Source organism: Pavona decussata, unplaced genomic scaffold (assembly GCF_977016875.1).
Source record: "Pavona decussata unplaced genomic scaffold, jaPavDecu1.1 SCAFFOLD_9, whole genome shotgun sequence".
Taxonomy (NCBI): domain Eukaryota; kingdom Metazoa; phylum Cnidaria; class Anthozoa; order Scleractinia; family Agariciidae; genus Pavona; species Pavona decussata.
The window spans coordinates 51,304-72,207 of NW_028145432.1; the positions used below are offsets into that span (position 1 = coordinate 51,304).

Genomic DNA, 20,904 nt, shown 5'->3' on the forward strand with positions numbered 1-20,904 from the left:
CAAAGACACTTCTCGGGCCCGGTAAGTTACCGGGTCTTTCGAGAAACGGGCCCCAGGTAGTCCAAAATATGAAGTACCCCACCACCCTCCCGGGAGAAAACATAGCTCTCAACCAATCAAATCGTATGTTCACTGACAGTTGGTTATAGCAGAAAACCTGTATATAAGCTTTGGTTTAGGCAAAAAGTGATCTAATAACCAGCTAGTTGTTGGAGGAGCACGGATGGTGCAGTGGTGAGAGCACTCACCTCCCTCAAATATGGCCGGGTTGAGTTTGTTGTTGGTCCTCGTCCCTGCTCTGACGGTTTTTCTCCAGGTACTTCAGGTTTCCTAACTCAAAAAAACCAACATTCCAAATTCCAATTCGACTTGAAAAGAGTGGATGAAAGAGCCACTCTGTGGAAGCCACTGAAGTTCCAATTTATTTATTTACTTCATTTTATCTGATGGATCAGTTTTAAACCAACAAAATAATGTCACAACATTGTAAATGTTCTTTCTTTATTGTTAGCCCACTCTAACACAACATTTTTACATTCATGGCAGGACAATAAAATCTTAGTGACGTAACTTAAGCTATGACATATCCAAAATGAAGTACTGATTGTTAAACATTTTGTTCTAAATATCTGATAGAAACTTGACCAAAAATTAAACCTCAAACTAAATTCTCTCAAATGGCTATTCTTACTATAACTATTTACAAACCTTAGTAAAGGAGGCTTTTATATGCTGGCATACATTAGGCAATTAAATCAACATTAATATCTTCCAAATAATTCTTTATTGTACAAAAATTCAACGGAACCGTCTGACATTATTCCTTAACCTAAAATTAGCTCAGATTTGTTATATGGGGAGAAACTCCAGTCCCAGGGGGATACTCTGGTATACACGTGACAGGGGGGTCCGATGTATTTTTTTGGGTCTAAAATTTTCAGCTCCTGTATCTTTTTGGGTTGAAGATTTAACCGTGTATTTTTTTGGGTCTGAAAAATATGCGCATATTTTTTTGGGTTTGAATTTCTGCCAGGCTATTAGTTCTTACGCAATTCAAGCCAAAGTTCCTTCAAGATCCGAAAGGCAGAAAGGCAGTATGTATACTGTTCTTAAGATTGCATTTTTAGGGTATAAAAGTCATGTATTTTTTTGGGTCTAAAATTTCCAGTCTTGGGTTTTTTTTTAGGTGCACAATATAAGGTCCATGTATTTATTTGGGTGCAAAATATTAGGCTCCGTCGGACCCCCCGTCACGTTCATACCCGAGTACCCCCCCCCCCCCCCCCTGACTTAACTGGGACTCCAGTTAAGGGCGGTGCCTACTATTGCTCTTGCGCATATGTTCTGCGCATCTCGAGATACTGGGGTTTCCTATGGGTAGTGCTCACTAATACAGGAATATTTTTGCCCGGTTTAAAACTATACGAGAAAGCGGAACTTAACAAGTACTCTTGGTATCCCAGAAGAAAATTGCGCGTAACCATGCATTTTTTAGAGATAATTTAACTTCAATGTAGGAAAACTGTCATACTTTGCTTTATATTTTGGTGCTTTTTATAATTGTTGGTTTTTTTATCTCTTAAAAATGCACGGTTACCCCCAATTTTCTTTTTGGATTCCAACCTTGCTAAGATCTGCTTCTCCTACATAGTCAATATAAACCGCACAAAAATACTTTTGTATTAGAAGGCACCGTCCTTAATTGGAAAACCCAAGTCTTGTTCATATTTGCCTTCCAAAATGTCAAAAGTACTCTCATTTTACTTTTACTTCAGATACTTTTGGTTTAATTTAAGCCTTTAGCTAAAAAACTAAACCCAGAACTACAATTCTAACATGTATCATATCTGGCCAAAATGTTTCTATTTGGAGAAATTCAGATTTCTAGGCCAAAAACATACCTATGCCCAGCTTTAAATCAAACTATAACATAAACAGAAAATATGGGGGAGATTCTTCAACCTATTTACAACAGAATCAAATACAGATGATTTATTCTGTTGAGTAACCTAATTTCAAAATTGGTTTTATAGAACTTGGCACTTTGTTACAAGTTTGCAACAATTAATTGCAATAATTATTTCTCATAAGGATTTCCTTTGCATACAATGGGCATTTATTTATCATGACTTGTGGGTAATTAAACAAGTTCAAAATTATTAAAAATCGTTGTCATAAAAATTTGTAAGAATACTAGTTTGGCTAACCCTGATGTAAATGATCAAACAACTCATAAATTATTGAGGAAAGGGCTTTTTGTGGGGGGAGGGGGGGAGGGCATGGCTGGAGACTAAGAAGTTAACACTACAGGTTTTCCTCATTTGATTTCTGTACCATAATGCTGAAAGTTTTGAACAAACAAAGAAGCTGTGACTCTCTTTGCTGTTCCCAAAAACAGTTGAGAGTTAAAGAAACTTTTAAATTACTTATTGTTGTGTTTACGCTTGAGCCTCTGCATAGGCATGGTTTAGCTCAGTCACCGTGGTCAAGAAGACAGACATTTCCGCTTGCGGTGGCATGTTTCATAACACGTCCATTTGGCTTCTGATGTTCAAATTATAGCGAAACAATCCATTCCTACAGCACATATGACCCATAGATATACAACATGTATTCTATTTAAATTACAGAAGGGGAGAAGTAATGTATTTTAATTTGGCAAACGGCAGAAATGACCACGTGACCATGTTTATCCTTCATTTGCCGCTCGCTCTTTTTCAGTTTCTCAGAAAAATTGAGTGTTTTTGCGTTAGAATTAAAGGCCAGAATTATCTTGTACTATTTTCATCTACATACTCATATTTTCAAGAAAACATAAACGCGAATCTCATGTTTGCCGTTTGCCGTAAACGCGATGCTTCACCTCTCTAATGTAAACAACTAGACAATTTACCAAAATTGAGTCAGTAAATGCAAACCTTGGTAAACACTCAAGTGTAAACATGGTATATTTTTGTTGACTTAATTAAGATAACATAGTGAACTGTATAACTGTGTAAATTAAATCCCAACATAACAGAAAAATTCAACTAAGTTACCTAACGAGTTGGTTTGTTTAAGCATGAATTACTGTGCTTTGCAATAATTATTATTTATACAGAGTGATACTCCCAAACTGCTTCTAAAATTCTCTTACTATTAATAAATCCAATAAAGTTAAAATCTACTCAATTTGTAGGTGTTAAAACATAATTTTAGACAAAATTATTATCACTAATTTGCCACATTCTTGGGTTATATCCCTGTCATCATACACTGTTCACTGAATCACAGCTTGACAGCATGGATCTATATTCATGTTGCAACCTGTGAAATATTGAAAATGGTGGTTTTAATTCCTTCGCTTTTCAGCAATGTCAATAATGTATTGACCTTTTTGATTTTTTTTTAAATGCAGTATTTATGCAGTGTTCTAAGGCCAAACAACACTTTGCCCTTCTACTTTGATTTACAAGCTTTTCTCACATTTCTAAGCACTTGGTCCCTCCTTTAAATGCACATTTATGCAAATCATGTAATTTGCAAATTTATGTAACATATTTAACATTTAATATCACACTTACATCCAGATGTCCATTTACAAACATGTAATTTAACATGTTACTTTTCAATAATTCTGTAATTTTTTGGGGCTTTATCACATTAGAAAATTACAACAGTAAGGATTTCTATCAGTGGCTCTCTCACCCACTATGATTTGAGTTCTTTTTGCCTTATCTCATGCCGCAGCCTTTCAATGTTCATTTCAACTTCCCGCAGTTCATCAACAGTACCACCAGTTGAGTTTGTGCAATGACCACCTGTCATCAAACCTTGAAGAATGCGCTTCCTGGAACGGTCACAAACAAAATTAATTTCCTTTAATATTAATAAATTATACAGTCTTGATAATTAACATACATCATACAACTGTAGGGCTCAACAAACTTGACATAACAAACATGTCCTTTTGTGAGTAAATCAAACCTAAGCTACAACAGTTGTGATCCTTGATAACCCCAAAGTCCTGTCAAGTGTATTTTAATCCAAAACAGGCATTTAGCTGATCTATGGCCTTTAATGGCAGCCCTAAAACAGCAACTGCAATGCCATTTAATAATAGTAAAAAATTGACAATGGACGTAACACTTTTGTTAAGTAAAAGAGTTTAAAGATATCTCAATTTTTGACACTGAGAGAAGGCAACACCACTGAGCAGTTGCTCTAAAAGAGCCCTCACTCTCCCCAATTACTTCTAGGGACATTGTGCTTCACTCAGTCTAGTTACCATTGATGATACTTATTACAGCTTTAGTTACAAACCTTCTAAACTGCATGGCTTGTAGAAGTAGCTGAAGTTCCTCTATTCCCAATTCAGTTTCTGATAGCTGGTCTTCCGAGCTACTTCCTGTTTCTGATCCCAACTGCTGCTCCTCCTTCTGCCGAACACAGATAGCAAAGTAAAGGCAAATTAACTCATCCAGTTCACCAGTATGCCATGCTGCTAACAATATATGCTTCACAACAATGATTATTATCTTTATTCATCTCCACATGATACATTGAACTTTGACTTCTGTTCACACAGTAATAATTATTGCCAAAAAAGAAAGAAAAAAAAAAAATAGTGTAAGTGTAACAGGGAAAGGGCAAAAATAGTTTAACTCATACTTAGCCCCTAACATACAAAAATGGTTAAAATGTCGCTTGTTCACACCAAAACCATTAATAAGGTTGGAGAGAGAAGAGAACGCAAATGATATACCAGAATATACAAAGCTAATACAGGAAAAGTCATGCAGTGAATATTGATGAGGGCATTTTTGTCAAAAGATCAGTGTATCATTGGTTCAGGCTAGGTTGGCCTTGACATTACTGTACTGTTTCCCCAGGCAAGAAACTTTGGTCCACATTGTCTCCCTTCACCCAGATACATAATAGCCTCTGTTGCAGACGCTCTTTTGGCTCATCACGCAATCTTTCCTCTGCGACGAAAAGGAAAGATTGGGTGACGAGCCAAAAGAGCATCTGGGAGGGAGGCTAGGTGTATAAATGATTACCAGCGACATGCTGCTGGGGATAACCCTGGAATGGACTAGCATTGCACCATGGAAGAACTTAGAATACTGCTAGTTGTTTCCTGCTTCAAAAGCTGGGTTATGCTGTGGCTTATCAGGGCCACTGTAGGCCTAGCGCCAAAAATACCAAAATTTGATGGAGACACAAGGAAAGAAGAGAACTAAGGCATTTGTAATTCCCAGAGTTTATACCACAGGTTTTGGGAAACACTCAGTAAGATATTTGGGACCACTACTCTGGTCCAAATTAGATGCTAAAGTGAGGGAACAGCAATTTGTAGATATTTTTAAGAAGTTGATTAGGAAACAAAATCTAGCTGCGTTTATTTCTACCAATGACTACAAAAATTGCATACGGTGCAATTCTTATTACATCTTCACACAAATTTCTCTGTTGCCACATCAGGCAGTAAAGTCAACGTGAATATACCATTTACCAAAGTGCAAGGTTAGAACACTTACATTCCGGTTACTCAAAACTCCTGGCTTAACTTATTTTAATCCAAAACTGTTTACTTGTTCTGTTCAACAATAATTTAGGAAGGAGAAAAGTTCTACATTTGGCATCACTCAACAACAATTTAATTTCATTTACCTTTGTAACCCAATAATTTTCTCCCTCCTTCTTGAAACAATCTATTTCACCCAACAAATGAGACAGCAATTCTTCGGAAGGATGATCAAAGGTCCTCAAAATTTCTGGAAGTCTTTGAAAAAAAATAAGCAATAAATTATTTTGTAATTAACAAGAGTTATCATTTCCTTATACCTCCTACTCGTAAACAGCCTGCCTTGTTAATTAACATTTCATATGAAATAACATCAGTGGCATTAGAATGAAATGCATGTAGCAAGGAAGACAGGAACATGTATGTTGTACTGCTTAATGTACAATTTCTTGAGCTTGCCATGTAAGTGGCTATAGTATTAAAATAACTACATTGATCTTTTAGTTATAAACACTTGAAACTTGAACTTGATAAATGACTGCAAGCAACAAACTTCATAATATAAGACATCCCTTAAAACAAGTTGAAGTTAGTTTTAATGATGTTTAGTTTTCAGGATTATCTCCACGATAATATATCAAGGCTGTACAGCAGCAGGGAGTCCCATTCTCATTCTTGCGGGAAAAGGTAAAATTAGCACTCTCCCAAGCAACAAGCAAGCCTGACAGTCACCTGGTCAGATGACTGCTGGACTTTACACTCACCCTTCTAATTCATAAAGTGTAACAAAACTCCTGGGTTCATCACCATCTGTTACACCTGGAACTTTACATCTGAAACAGCAATACACATTATTAGTTCATTCTAGCCACAGATAGTGTCAAAGTAAGAAATAAAAGTTTGTTCAAATCTTACAGCTTCACTGTTCAATGAGGAGCCTTGTGGTATGATCACAAGGACAGAACCTTCTTCTCCTTCTACAACAAGAAGCAACTAAATGCATGAAAATATCACCCCCCTCCTCCCCTTCTCCAACCATACCCCTGTCCTGGATGGTATGCCCTGTAGTATTTGGTGATAACCTTTTTTTCTGGGGAGTTTTCAAGTTTGACTACAGTGTACATAATATATTAGAATTTAATGGCCTTAGTTCCCACATTTCTCCTGTAGCTCAGTGGTAGAGCATCGGGACTAGTAATCGGAAGGTTTTCGGTTCGACTCCTGATAGGAGCACTCGGATTTCCCTTTTCCGAGTTTGCCTGTGCCACTCACTGAATAATAAATACATCATTCTCATTGTTGACACTTGCTTGCGATTTTCATGTTGAGTAGGTTGTGTAAGTAGTTGAGTTAGTAGCTAGTTGTGTTAGTTAACTGTATTGAGTTTGTTGAGCAAGTGAAGTGTTTGTGATGTTTGATGATTTGCTTGCACTCCTTTCATTGTTTGAGTCTAGTCTTGTTGCTTGTGTTTGTACGTTTCAAAAGTTACTTTGTCATTTTCATTGTATTTGCATTAATTTTGAAACTTGTTGAGTTGGTCTAGCTAGTTCTGTGTGTCCTCTGAAGATTTTTCAGCAAGTGAATTTCATAACTTGTGTCATCTGTTTGCATTGGTTGAGAGAGAGGAAGGTTCTGCCCTGATGATCATACCACAAGGCTCCTCAAACAGTGAAGCTGCAAGATTTGAACAAACTTTTATTTCGTACTTTGCCTTTCTAAGTGACTACTCATTAATTCTTTTGCAATTTTTATTTCAATTTTATGTGTTCCGGGCCCGCAGTAATTGGCATAAGCTGTTGCCGAGTCCCTGCCTGTATTGTATCATTTACATTTGTTGTTTTGTTTATGTATATCCATATAAAGTTGGCGAAGCTAATAAAATTAAAATTAAGAAAAATTCATTTGTTTACTAATGGTTGTAACAGTTACATTACAAAAGAAAACATCTAAAGGTAACCAAGCATTATTAATTTTGAATATTATTGTTTGGTTTCAAGTTTCAACTAGGAAATAGAAGGTAATCATAACTCTACCTCATGAGAACTTCAAATAATTCCTTATTTTCTGAAAAGGACACAACCACCTTGGCTACAGTCTTTTTCTTCTGGCGAAGCTGAAATACCAACAAAATCCTGATTAAATCAGTGTCATAGGGAAAAAATTATTCAAGTTCACAAACATTCCAGTATAAGAGATTAAATTACTGTTTCTCCCAAGGGAAACTGCTTTTTATTTGACTTAGTGAGAAGTGTTACCGGGGTTCATTAAAATTATCACAATTCTAATGTTCAAAAAAGGTATATACATGTCCCTAAGTTGATGAGTACATCAAGACCATTTCTCCTGCAGGGCAGTTGATTATTTTCACTTTTCCCATCACCAAGGAACAGAGTTCTGTCTGCATTACAAAGGGCAGCTAAATCAAGTTAAATATATTCATGTCCACTATTACGTGATCTTGACAGATCAACTTTGAAACTACCCCAGTTGTTAGTCAAAGTTGTACACTGCATAGTATGCTATTAGGTCAAGACAGTTCCTTCAAGAAGAAGCACCCAAGTTGCATGGTATCTTTGGTAGAACATTTAACATCACTACAGTACCCACATACCATGGATCTTAGGAGGTCACTGTCCCAGAAGAGGTCTGAGATTTCAGCACTGATGAGATGAGGTGTCTTCTCAAAATTGATGACATGAAAGCAATAATCATTTGCCAACTTAATCCTACAAGAAAAGAAAATTTCAAGTAATGAAGGCTGTGAACACATGTAATAGTCATGACAGGTAATAGGCATTGAACAATATTAAAGAAGAAGTACATTCTTCATAGAAAATCTTTATTTAAGCAACCTGTACATAATATTATACTAGCTACAACTCCTATTCTCCCATTTGCCAGTCCTGTTCTTCCACTTCCTACTCTATTTTCCTCCACTTCCCACCTTTTATTTCTCCCACTTCCCATCCCCATTCTCCCATTTCCCACCCCAATCATACCACATACCACCCCTATTCTTCCAGTTCCCACCCCCAAGTCTTCCACTTCCCAATCATTTCCCCCACTTTCCAATCCCTTTCCCCCACTTCCAAATCCCATTCTCTCATTTCCCATCCCATTCTCCCATTTCCCACCCTTATTCTACCACATACCACCCCTATTCTTCCATTTCCCACCCCCATTCTCCCACTTCCCATCCCTCATCCTCCCACTTCCCATCCCACATTCTCCTACTTCCCATCCCCATTCTCCCATTTCCCATCCCCATTTTCCCACTTCCAATCCCCCATTCTCCCACTTCCCATCCCCCATTCTCCTATTTCCCATCCCTATTTTCCCACTTCCCATCCCTCATTCTCCCACTTACCAGCCCCTATTCTCCCATTTCCCATTCTCCCATCCTAATTCTCTCACTTCCCAACCTAATTCTCCCAATTCCCATTCCCCATTCTCCCCCTTCTCATCCCCCCTTCTCCCACTTCCCATCCCCGATTCTGTCACTTCCCATCTGCCATCCTCCCATTTCCATGCTCATTCTCCCACTTCCCATCCCCCATTCTTTAATTTCCCAACCCATTCTCTTACATCCGACCCCCTATTCTCAGTTTCCAGCCATTTTCTTCTGGGTTCTCAACCCTCTACTCCATCTTCCACCCCTATCAGGATCACCTTGTAGTGGTTAGTACTAACCTTTTGATGACACCTTCCTGGCTGGGATTGTCCACTTCTAACTCTTGATTAATTTCTTCCATGAAATCCAGGTCATCATTGCATGCTGGATCAGAAGCCACCTGTAATCCTGAACTCTCTGAAAGAAAAGCAATATTTAGTACACAAATTGAAAACCATTTTAGAAATTCTCTCATATCTGTACAGCAAGCCACAGTAAAAAGGTTCCTGGTTAACTTACTTTGATTGGGATCTGAGTTCATAAGTTGATTTGTATACTGTGCTGTCTGATGTAACCAGCTGTAAAGAGAAAAAAAAAAGACAAGTTAAGCACAGGGTTCATACTCATTTGGACTTTAAAATATCCACGACTTTCCATGACCTTTTCAATTTTTCCATGATAAAGTGTTTTCATTTTACTTTGTCAAGATGTGCAGTGGTTTTTTCTACTGAGTGAAAATTGTGATGCAATTTTTTGGCCTGATTTTTAGTTCATAAAAGGTCAACTTATACATGGGTAAATGCAGTACATAGCACTATGCTTAAGGCTATAATGCAAGACCAAAGGATAGTATAAGAGTAAGTACCCTAAACTTGTAACCTGCTCAATAGCTGTTGCAAGTCTTATGACTTTCAACTGAATTTCTTGGACATTAGGTCATAATCATGACCGTCGTGCATTTTTATAATGCCTGTAAGCTGGTACCTAAATAGTTTCCCACCATCTGGAGCGTTCCTCTTGTGTGCCTATAGGGTGGTAGTCTGGATTCAAAAGTAGTTATCAATATCAATATACATGTGGAAACTGTTATGCTACTCTCACTGCTACAGTTGTACATTGGTGTTATCAGCCTGTTACCAGTAATATTGTTATTAACCAAAACTGAGATATTTCTTGTATTTGGATTCCTATACATTGGTCAATAAATTGCACTCAATCAAAGATAATTATCATTATCTTGTAGGAAATGGTATCTTGTATGTATGTCTTGTTCAAGTCTGCAATGCGTGAAGCTCAACTCGTGAACATTTGGTTGGTTTAATCACTTCATTTCCAAGCTGATCCAAACTCTATACAAATAAACATCAAGAATACCAAAAGACATTTTCATATAATCAGTGAGAAATTTACCTTGCTATGTCTTGTGGGTAAGTTGGAAGATCTAGACAAATGAACAGAAAATAGATACTGTATTTCCCACATATCAATCAAAGAAAGGAAATGCTACTAATCTCATATTCCTCTATCTTCAAATCAAATGATGATGATGATGCTGATGATGATGATGATGATGATGATGATGATATTAATCAATTCTCTAACCACTCTCTACTACACTCCAAGCAACTACAACTGCCAAGTCAGCAAGCCAAATGTTAGAGATGTTTAGACTTGCATTTATGGCGTATAGCAAACGTGAGATTCACTTAATCTTTTCTTAAAAAACAATACATGCACATACATAACAATAGTGCCAAATAATTCTGACTATTTTAAATAATGCAAAACTAGTTAATTTTACTGCGAAAATGAAAACGATGAGCAGCAAACAAACGGTAAGCACGGTCATGTGCTCATTTCTGCTGTTTGTAGACGTAATTCTAAATCTCTCCATTGTTACTCAAGTGCTTCATCAATCAATCCATGTAAGTTACTAACCTGGTAGTAGTGACTGAACATTAACAGCATGCTGGTTAAGGCACATTTGTTGCTCTGGAGTCAGCTGGGGGACACTTGTTGCTGCCAACTGCTGCTGTTGTTGTTCAGCTCTTCTATCGTGATCCTGAAAATACACATCAATGAAAATTAACAATAGTTATACAGTATAGTGAAAGTTACCGTTATTGTGAGTGTTTTGCACTTTGAGGAGCTTTATTGTATTGTTTAGTTCAAGTTACTTTCTGTTGTGTCATCAGACTTGTCAATTAACTTCTTTTTTCGGCCAAACACTGTTGTTTTCTTCCGTATGTGGGAGTGTATTATGAGGGGGAATTTGAAGGTAAATGTACCTGACCATTAGGAGATGACGGCCCAGGAGAATTAATATCAGGACAGATGGCAAAGTTTTCTGCTACTAGTGCATCATTGATGTGGAGGTCTTCCGCTGCATTAGTATCACAAAGACAAAGTGACAAAACACCTTCCTGGTGATTACAAAAGTAAAAAGCTGTTTTAATTGTGATGAACAATAAAGAAAGTAAAAAGCTGTTTTAATTGTGATGACCAATAAAGAAACATTGAAATCAATACACACTGATATAAGCCTTTGAAAATACATACAAGGGCCATGAAAAGGAGGAGATTTTAGTTTAAATAACACACCAAAGGATTTTGTCCCTGTCATTCAGCAGCAGCTGCTGAAGCACAACACTGCCTGATGATGACACTGAGCTCTGATGGTAGTAAGGTTATCATGATGATGACGATAATGACAGTGATGGTGATGATGCTCGTGATGCTGGAGGGTGGAGATGATGATAATGATGGTGATAATAATGACCAATATGGTGATGATAATGGTAATGGGGATAGTAATGGCAGAAATGGTGATAGTGATTATAAATTATAACAAGATGATGATGATGATGTTTAGATCAAGATAATGTATGACTCAATAATTGAGTCATAGTATGAATTATTCATACATGTAAATATTAATTATTCATACATGTAATAAAAAGCATTGATGCTGACCACAACAGGGGTGAAAATAACAATGATGACCAAACTCGGGATACTGATAATCAGGACAGTCGATCCTCAAATTATATATGGAACACTATTAATTTTTTCATACCTTCACACCACAAACAAGTCCTACCAGGTTCTTATAGTTCTTAGTCAAATGATAAAACCTATGAGTGGCTCCTGGAGACCATTCCACTCCCTGATGATTCAGAGAAACAACAAAACTTCAATCAACAACAAAGTCTGTGCACCATCAGTGTGCAGGTTTCAAGAGGACAGGATTCATGGTTGTACTGACTAAACTGATATAACATACAAGTTGAAGTGTTCTTATGCACAGGCTTTAAACCTTAGCACCCTGTGTAAAGCTCTGGCTAAATGATCTAACATTGTTGTACAACATCTCACAAACGTTGAAGTGTTTAGCTCTAAGATCATTTTGCCGGGGCTTAAGATACAGCAGTTTAAAAGCAGAGCTGCAATTACACGTATAACAGTCATTAATCAGACAATCAACCTTGGTAGTACATGTAATAGCTGATGTGGGCCTACGATACCAATTTCTGTGAAACTATTAAAAGTTAAAATTAATAGATGTAGCAGATCAAACTTCATCCAACAACTGAAAGCTCTAACTGTGAGTCTGACAAAATACCTTGACAATTTTTTCAAAATCCTGCCAATGATCATTTTGTAAATGAATAAAAATCTTCCTTGAGTTTTGTTTTGTCTGACCAAATTGGCAAGTCAGTTAGATATGATTGTCCTTTCAAGAGAAAAAAATTATTAGGCTTCCGAGACTGTATATATTAAGGATGGTGCCACCTCTTGCTATTGTGCATCAGTTCTGTGCAACTCAAGATAATTGGAGAAACTCTAGAGGACGGTGCTTACCAATAATTATTCAAATGTATTTTTATGGGGCTCATGACTGTGGAAAAAGAAGATCTTAGCAAAGGCTACTGAAATCCAAAGAGGAAATTGGGGGTAGCCATGCATTTTTCAAAGCTTCAATTTAGAAAAAATGCCATACGTTGCTTTGTATAATTTTTGAATCTTTTTAGAAATATTGTTGAATCATTGTAAATCTTTGAAAATGCCTTTCTGCATTTTAACAAACCGAGGAAAATACCTCTGTATTAGAAGGCACCATCTTAAGAGAATAAATTCAGGAATTGACCTTACCCCATCAAATGGTTCAATGGATGTTAATTTGCTGGGCAATGCCTGGGCTGGTAATTTGATGAACTGTGATCTGGAGATTGGTAAAATCAATATCACTTGTCATCACTTGCCACACATTGACATTCCAATCTTAGCAGTATGCAGGATGTTTGTTCCATGAACCTAGTTTAATGGCCTCAGCTCCCACGAGTCTCCTGTAGCTCAGTAGTAGAGCACACATCACTTGTCAACAAGGATAATGTTTACCTCAATTTATTCAGTTTTGTAAGTCTTAAAAAACCTTCTATAAATTCTGTTAATGGGGTGTTAAGTGGACTATGCAAAATCGTGGGTTTAGCAGCATCACTAGAAAGTCTAGATTTGCTCTGACGAAGGGCTAACACTCGAAACGTCAGCACTCAAATCTCTTTACAGTGGCCAGTTTACCTTTAGTTATCAACTCTGTTGATATACCAAACATTTGTTTACACTCCCCACCAATGCAGCACCACAGCTTCTTTGGGAACTTATCCCCTTATCCATAGAGTAAAGTCGGTTGACTTACCTTAGAACTCGAAGACTTGATAAAGGCAATCTAGCTGTATTTCCATAGTCCACATAAAACACCTGTCAACAGTCACAGAAAAGCGAAGAAAAAAATGCATGTAAAATGCATGTAAGGGCCATCTATGTGCTCCTAGATAAACACTTGTTAAGTTAGTCCCCTTTATGACAATTTCTTGAGTAGGATTTTTATTATGTTGGTCCCCTTAATATTCAAATCTTTGGCAATGCTTTGTAGATAGGCAAAATAGTATACCTTCCTGCTTAACCGGACTTGTAACAGATGTTTATGTCTAGTACGTATTATATCTTTTAGCCATTTGCAGTGTCCCTGATTAGTACCACGGCGTTAAATGTACTGAGAATTAAATAAAGTTATTACAAGCACACACCTCTATGCAGTCCACTGACTTTATACCCACAACCAGGCCACGGTACCAAGATCCATCTTCATACAGCGCACAACATGCCTAGAGGAAAATTCAAAGCAAAGCAAAATAGCATTACAGTCAATCTACGTCACACTTGACTAGTATTTTTGAAATTTGAATGGAGGTTTGAAATTTACACGTCAGTTTTGAACATTGGGGACAAGATTTCAGAGTTCCTGTAGAAATTACCCTACTTTATTGACGGTATAAAGCTACCAGTTTTTCTTTACATTTCAGCATAAAATGTTTAAAAAATAACGGTTTCCCAAGTATTTTGAATTTTTTTGTTCAATTAACAAGTCTTTTTCGGAAAGATTTCTCAAGATTCTATTCAAATGCGGACATTACAAAAAGGAATTGCAATGTTAATTTCATTCTTGGAAAAACTGGTCATGCATGATGTAGACTGACTGTAACATCAATGGAATAATTTGGTTAGAGATTCTCTTGGATACTTGCTTAATTAATTAAACACACCTGGCCAACAGAAACAAACCACTCAGGCATTCTGTATCCTGCACTTTCTCGACTGGTGTAGAATTGTCTGCAAAAATAAAAATAAAGGACACCAAGGTTCACTTCAATTTGAACAGATTTTAAATTAATATTTACCACACACTACTTGAGATCTTGTCCTTTACACAACAACTTGCCTCATGTCTTCTGTAAGAGCTTCCAGCTTAGGCCAGTTCTCAATCATCATGACCCAGAAGTGATGAGGATCAATAATGTGGGTGATGCAGACTTCAACATAGCCACACTCAGGAGGTACAATTTTTGAAAAGTATGTTCCTCTTCCCACACCATCAGGTAAGTTGAGTGGGTTCCCAGGAACAAGTGGCGGTGGTTTAGGTTCTTTTTGAGTTTCAATGGGGGCAGAAACCTCACCATTGGTTTTTGAATGGACATTTCCATCATCTGAACAGGAAAATTAAAAATATTTAAAAATTAGTTACACTGTTAATAGGAAAGTGCTATTCACAGTAACAAGGAACTTAAAAAAAGAGAGCCCAGAAAAGAACTCTTCAAGGCTTTAAAGGGGGTCATTTCCATTCAGGCTTTTAACTAGAAAAGTGAAAGTTGGGTGTCCAAGGGGCATGTTTCTTGAAAACATTTTGAAGGGTCAAGTGAAATTTACATAAATTTTTCCAAAGTGGATGCCATTCTGACTAAAGCCTTGTATCCATAATGCTACTAGATACATGCAACTTTACTTAAGAAACGAGCAAGAGGGCCACATGGAAAAAAACAATGGCTTCAGGTTATAAACTAAACACAAAGCTCTTACTGAGTGAATATTTTCTTTCACCAGTACCTTTAGTAGCCAGGAAAAGAAGCCAGTCCAGCTTGGTGGGACGCTCTATCCTCACAACATCTGGCATCGCAGACATAAACTCTACCATACTCATAAACCCCAGCAGCTTGATGTTTAACTCTTTGTTATGAAGTTTCTAAAAAAGGAGGATTTAAAAAAAATCAAAGTTTGAGGCAAACATTTTAGTAGTTCTCTTAAAATGCCTCCCTCCAAATGCACTATTCTCAGCCAAAAGGACTTCAGTCTCTTTGACATGCACAGCATATACAGCTCACTGTACGTGTACATTTTTGTAGACATTACTTAACAACCACAAATGACCATGAATTCTCTTGCAGTGAAAATCTTATGGAAACAAGTTTGTGTATAGAGTAGTTCCTACACCTAGTCAATCAGTAATCATGAAGTTATCACTCACTATCACTGATTGCAGCTTACTCCTAATGTTTTAACATCAAGGATATGCCAAACAACACTTCATTTTAACCAAATCAGAGCCATTTTTTACACTGTTGAAATATCGATTACAGATAAATGCTTCTCACCTTGTATTCTATTGCAAATCTTGCTGCCCATATGCCATTGGGTCTTCTTGCCAAAACCTTAAAATTGAGTGAATTCTCAGTGTAAGTGACCAAGTAACCAAAATAATAATATTTATCTACTATTTCAATCAACTTACTGGACCAAGTGCATCATAAAATGTACCTCAAAATTCATTGTATTCCTCTAAGCTGGGTTAGAAGACTCTAACTCCTTCCTCTCCCATATACAATAAAATGTGCAGTTCCAGAAAATATCCATACTTCTCCCACGAAAGGTTTTTTGTTTTGCACCCCCCTTCCCCCCCCCCCCCCCCGGACCCCTTGGAAATTCCAGTTTAGCTTCACATTTTGCTTCTAAAATTTTGACTTTTAACAACCCCCTCCCCCTAGGAATTTCTGATCACCTTCCGTGGGGTGGGTATGGATCTTTTCTGGAGCAACACAATGAAAGTTGTAAAGTTTGCGAGAGACCTGGATCTACCGATTGACACAATCTAGACACAAATGTGCAAAAAAATTTCAAACTAACCTCAGGGGAAGGGGTAAAAATTATTTTGTTTTGTTTCGTTTATTTTTTGAGGGGGGGTTTTGTATCAATTGGGTTATTCCAGAAAAAATCCACACCCCCCTGACGGATGGGGTCGTTTTTTAGCCCCCCCTCTCACCTGGATTTCCTGAAGCACAAGACCCCCCCTCCTGTCTGGATTTCCAAAACAAAAGACCCCCCCTCCCGCCTGGATTTCCGGAAAAAAATATTAGGCTTAAATTTAATTTATTTTTAATAGAAAATATGCACAATCACGTCTAGAAGATGTTCTTTTTTAATTTCTAAAGCTTCCGCTAATATTAAAAACTCTATCGCGTGGAACTAAAAAAAGAAAGGAGCAACAATGCGAAAAAGCGAACGAGTTCATCCTTTGTGCCCAATGGACAACACCCATGGAGTCTTAAAACTGCACACAGAAAACGCACTGGCTGCTTGTTCAACTGTGCTACGGACGATGGGACTTCAGAGAGATTACCACTGTATATGTTGCAGGAACCCATCCAAGAACTTTTGACTCCTTCTGTTGCTTTTGCAATAACTTACATTTCCAAAAGTTTTTCGAGGTACAGATGGCTACAAGATCCCCTCGAGTATTTTCGATGAAGAGGGAATGTTTGGCCCAAAATTCTTTGGAATTATCTTCTTCAGCTAATAGCTCTGCATCCTTGCTTGCACAAGTAAAAAATTCTTCTGCCTGACGCAGTGGAATCCACGCTAAGAAAGCAATGGCGGACGTGAAATTACACAACGGTGGCGCGCTGGGTCTGGTATGAGTAGAAATGTGTCAGCGTTTCAAACTCTTCGTTGTAACAATGTTGCGATGACTCGTTCTTTACTATCTTGTTGTTAGTGTTTTCTGCTATAAAAGGACCTGCGAAGGAACTTAGATTATCATTTATTTTAGGTGAGAAATATGTGAACAAAATATTTCTATTATTTTCAGGGTCTGAGAGCGCTGAAGTATCACCGAACTGAACGTTTGAATCGCGTGAACTATCGGTCGAAATGACTCCTGCAGAAGACTTTCTTAAGTTCAATCCCCCCTCCCGCCTGGATTTCCAGAGTCTTTGACCCCCCCTCCGGTGAGAATTTCCAGAATCCCATCCGTCGGGGAGGTGTGGATTTTTTCTGGAATAACCCATTCAGGTTAAAATTTTCTTCAGTACAATTTGAGGGTTGAAAAACTACCAAGTACTTTTAAAATGGTATATTTGGAGGGAAAGTGAGGTTCATATAACCCAGTGATAATTTTTTTAGCATAAGATGGAATCCCTACTGCCCCTCAACAACCCCAACTTGGAACACACTATATATACCTGTCTACATTCCTCTTGTATTTTTTCATCAATACCACTCATGTTACCAAGTCTGACTTTAACAGAGGGAGCAGCTTCTTGTATTTTACTGTTTGTCTTGCTGTTGTTGGGTGTGGGTTGGTGATCTCTCCTTTCAGCAGTAGTTTGTGAAGACGTTACAGCACTTTTAGTTCTGGTTGAAAAACTGTCACCAGGATCTGCAGTTTTAACACCTACCACACAAAGTATGAAGGTTTTGGGACCACTTGCATTTTAAAATCACTTTTAATCAGTAATCTATTCAGACCCATCTCCCATAATAATTATTGATAAACCATTCCCTGATTTTAACACACTACATTTTAATGGAAGTGGTCATTGAAAGAACAGGATTATTTTCTTTAGAATTTGACTTGGTCAATCAAGCAAGAACAAAGAAATTAAAAGAAAAAACAACTGCATTGATTTGAACTCTAATTATAATTATTTTACTTAGTATTTATGACATTGAATTAACCTCATTCAACAAAATTTATTGTCTTAGGTTACCCACATACAATTGTATAATTTTAGCTTTTCCAAAACGAAAAAAAGCCATCTGGAGTAACAGTAACCCCCCCCCCCCCCCCCGGCTTATTGTTAGTTTTGAAATTCTTTGGAATTTACCATGAACCAACAGCATTTTAAAGTGGTGCTCGCTAGTACAAGCACATTACACCAGTCTAAATCCATCCTGAGAGGGTACTATAAAAAACAATGTTAGAAGCCTTGATAAGGAAAACAAAACTGTCATAAAAAAAAAATATTAAGTTGTATAATGTGACACGTCTACCCAACAAAAAAACAACAACAAAAATTTCAGTCAGTCACCACACAAGTATTAGACAACTTTCCAATGAATATCCTCTTTTTGTCATTTACTACATGTAATACATACCTAAATTAACCGCATCATTTGCTTTTCCATAAACTCTATAACCACCTCCTCTCATATTCTCAATCCTTGCTATATCAGGTATTGACTCCAGAAGATGTCCCAGTGATTTAAAGCGCAGTTTTTCATAATTAAGCTCCTGGCCAAACCTACGACTGAATGCCACACCAAACATAGATCCTAGTAAACCTGAAGGATAGCCACTAAGAAGTTCTTTTATTTGAGTTCTCATGAAGTGAGGAACAACTGGTTCCGGCTCAGGGTGATAAGTAGTTATTCGTGTTTTTCTCTTGGATGAAGACTTCTTCTGTCTAGCAACTAGGCTAGCTATGTGTCTTGTGGTGGCGTCTGCGATTCCTGAATTGTAAAGACAAGAAATAGCATGCTTAGGAGTTTAAAGAAACCAGGGAGAAAAAATTAATAGTCCTTCTGAAACACCAATCCAGTAAGTGAATACTCTTTACATGTATTTACAGGACAGTTCAACAAATCCCAGACATTAACCTACTCAGGAAAAAGCTGTAAACTATTCCTTCATTAACTGAACAAATTGAATCAATCTCCTTAAGCTCCAATAATGGTGACTGGCATGGCATGCTTATCTATACAGAAAATCTATGCCAACGTCATGTAACTAAGGATCTCATTAGCAGCTGGAATCCAGCTATTATGGTCTCCAATTATGGTGAAGATGATAACAGGTACAAGACAGTTTCTTATGAAGCCAGCCTCTCTAAAGCATGAAAGAACAATATTAAAACAATGATTGGGTATAATGGCCAAATGTATACAAATGCCAAATTATGAGCAATTGATGACTAATCAGTAAAAGTCAATGGGCAACCAATCAAATTAAAATAACACAATTACTATCTATCAATTAGTTGATTTCCAATATCAAGCAATTGATTGATATCAATATTGCTGTTATTGATGAGTATTGATTGCCATTATATTTTTACTGGACAATAAACATCGCATATCAAATTGCTGGTGAAGGGTAAAAAGGCCCACTACCACCATGAAAACCTACAAAAACTGAGCATACATGTCTTATAGTGCCCATAGGCCTTATCACGGTTTTCGACGCCATTTTGACGAGTAGGCAAACGGGCTTGAAATAACAGTGTTTGTGTGGAAATCCGATGTCAAATAATTTTCATAAAACATCGCTTCTGAGAAATTCATGAATTGGAAACTTTTGGCATTAGGAAAAGGATTTTAAGAAAAAAATTGGAGGGATGTAGCAGTGCCAGAAAGCGTCCAGTTGTGTTTTGAACTTTCCATGCATTTCCCTGTATTTTTTTCCCGTGAACTATTTTTAGTAGCAGTTCACGGCTGGTTCGTTATACAGACAAATGTATGGAAAATTCAAAACACGACTGGACGCTTTCTGGCACAGCTACATCCCTCCAATTTTTTTTCTTAAAATCCTTTTCCTAGTGCCAAAAGTTTCCAATTCATGAATTTTTCAGAAGCGATGTTTTATGAAAATTACTTGACATCGGATTTCCATACAAACACTGTTATTTCAAGCCTGTTTGCGTACTCGTCAAAATGGTGTCGAAAACCGTGATAAGGCCTATTGAATGGAAGCTTTTTAAAAGCTTAGTCATATTTTGTTGTTGTTACTGTAAACGTAAATTATTTTGTATGCAGCAATGTATGCATGTTAAATATAGCTGTTAGGTAGAAAAGACTGTCAATAACAAACAAATCCCCACAAATAAGTTTAAGTTACTCAAAACTGCCGCCTTAATTACCTCGAAGAACCAAGACGCCATTTTCCCATGTCGGCCGAGTAACATTTGGCAAGTCTTTGAGCAAGTCTATTGGTGTTTTGTAGCCCATTTCACGAAAAGGAAGCGGCTTCCCAATCATGGAATTGTAATCTCTCTGCATTTCAGCCACTGTGAGGCCATTCGGTGCAGAAATAAGCAAAGCCCGGACATTTTTGGTGACCTGAAGGCGAAGGTCTTCATTTCCACGTGACGAACTCTCGCTGTTCCCCGTCATCATTCTTCGTCTAAACACAGAGATTTTCGCAGTTCAAAACTGACAGGAGAAACTCAAAACTTCAGGGGAGCCAAGGAAAAGAAGCAAGGCCCAAAACCAGGACGAATTTCCCACATCTTACGTTCCATAAAAGAAAAACCTCTCACGCGTAGCGCGGGAAGGAAAACAAACCGCGCCATAATGAACGACGCGTGAAACTGGGTCCAAACTTCCCAGAAGTCAACGGGGC

General features: G+C 37.4%; 1 protein-coding gene across 3 annotated transcripts; it reads right to left on the bottom strand.

The window, feature by feature from the left end:
• Positions 1-484: 484 nt before the first annotated feature.
• On the bottom strand, positions 485-20,824 carry LOC146488376 (tudor domain-containing protein 5-like). 3 transcript variants are annotated; one of them, XM_085116931.1, is made up of 23 exons: positions 20,423-20,824; positions 18,663-19,016; positions 17,747-17,958; positions 15,884-15,940; positions 15,339-15,474; positions 14,677-14,941; positions 14,501-14,567; positions 13,985-14,062; positions 13,594-13,655; positions 13,050-13,119; positions 11,974-12,063; positions 11,186-11,320; positions 10,836-10,959; positions 10,308-10,338; positions 9,417-9,475; positions 9,197-9,314; positions 8,118-8,232; positions 7,540-7,619; positions 6,271-6,339; positions 5,653-5,764; positions 4,303-4,415; positions 3,688-3,829; positions 485-3,306 (listed from the first exon to the last, which is right to left on the bottom strand). In XM_085116931.1, exons 1-22 carry the CDS (start codon positions 20,676-20,678, stop codon positions 3,691-3,693), a joined length of 2,742 nt encoding a protein of 913 aa, XP_084973057.1. In that variant the 5' UTR covers positions 20,679-20,824; the 3' UTR covers positions 485-3,306; positions 3,688-3,690. The 3 variants fall into 3 exon arrangements, with proteins under 3 accessions (XP_084973057.1, XP_084973053.1, XP_084973049.1); XM_085116927.1 differs by having other exon boundaries at positions 4,303-4,418; XM_085116923.1 differs by having other exon boundaries at positions 4,303-4,421.
• Between the last annotated feature and the right edge of the window lie 80 nt (positions 20,825-20,904).

Bases quoted from the DNA above. Each gene is read 5' to 3' on its own strand.
- LOC146488376 (XM_085116923.1), bottom strand. From the start codon at position 20,678: ATGATGACGGGGAACAGCGAGAGTTCGTCACGTGGAAATGAAGACCTT. The intron at 11,321-11,973 runs GTATGAAAAAAT...TGTAATCACCAG, and splicing joins GACTTGTTTGTGGTGTGAAG to GAAGGTGTTTTGTCACTTTG. The intron at 10,960-11,185 runs GTACATTTACCT...GTGTATTTTCAG, and splicing joins CGTCATCTCCTAATGGTCAG to GATCACGATAGAAGAGCTGA.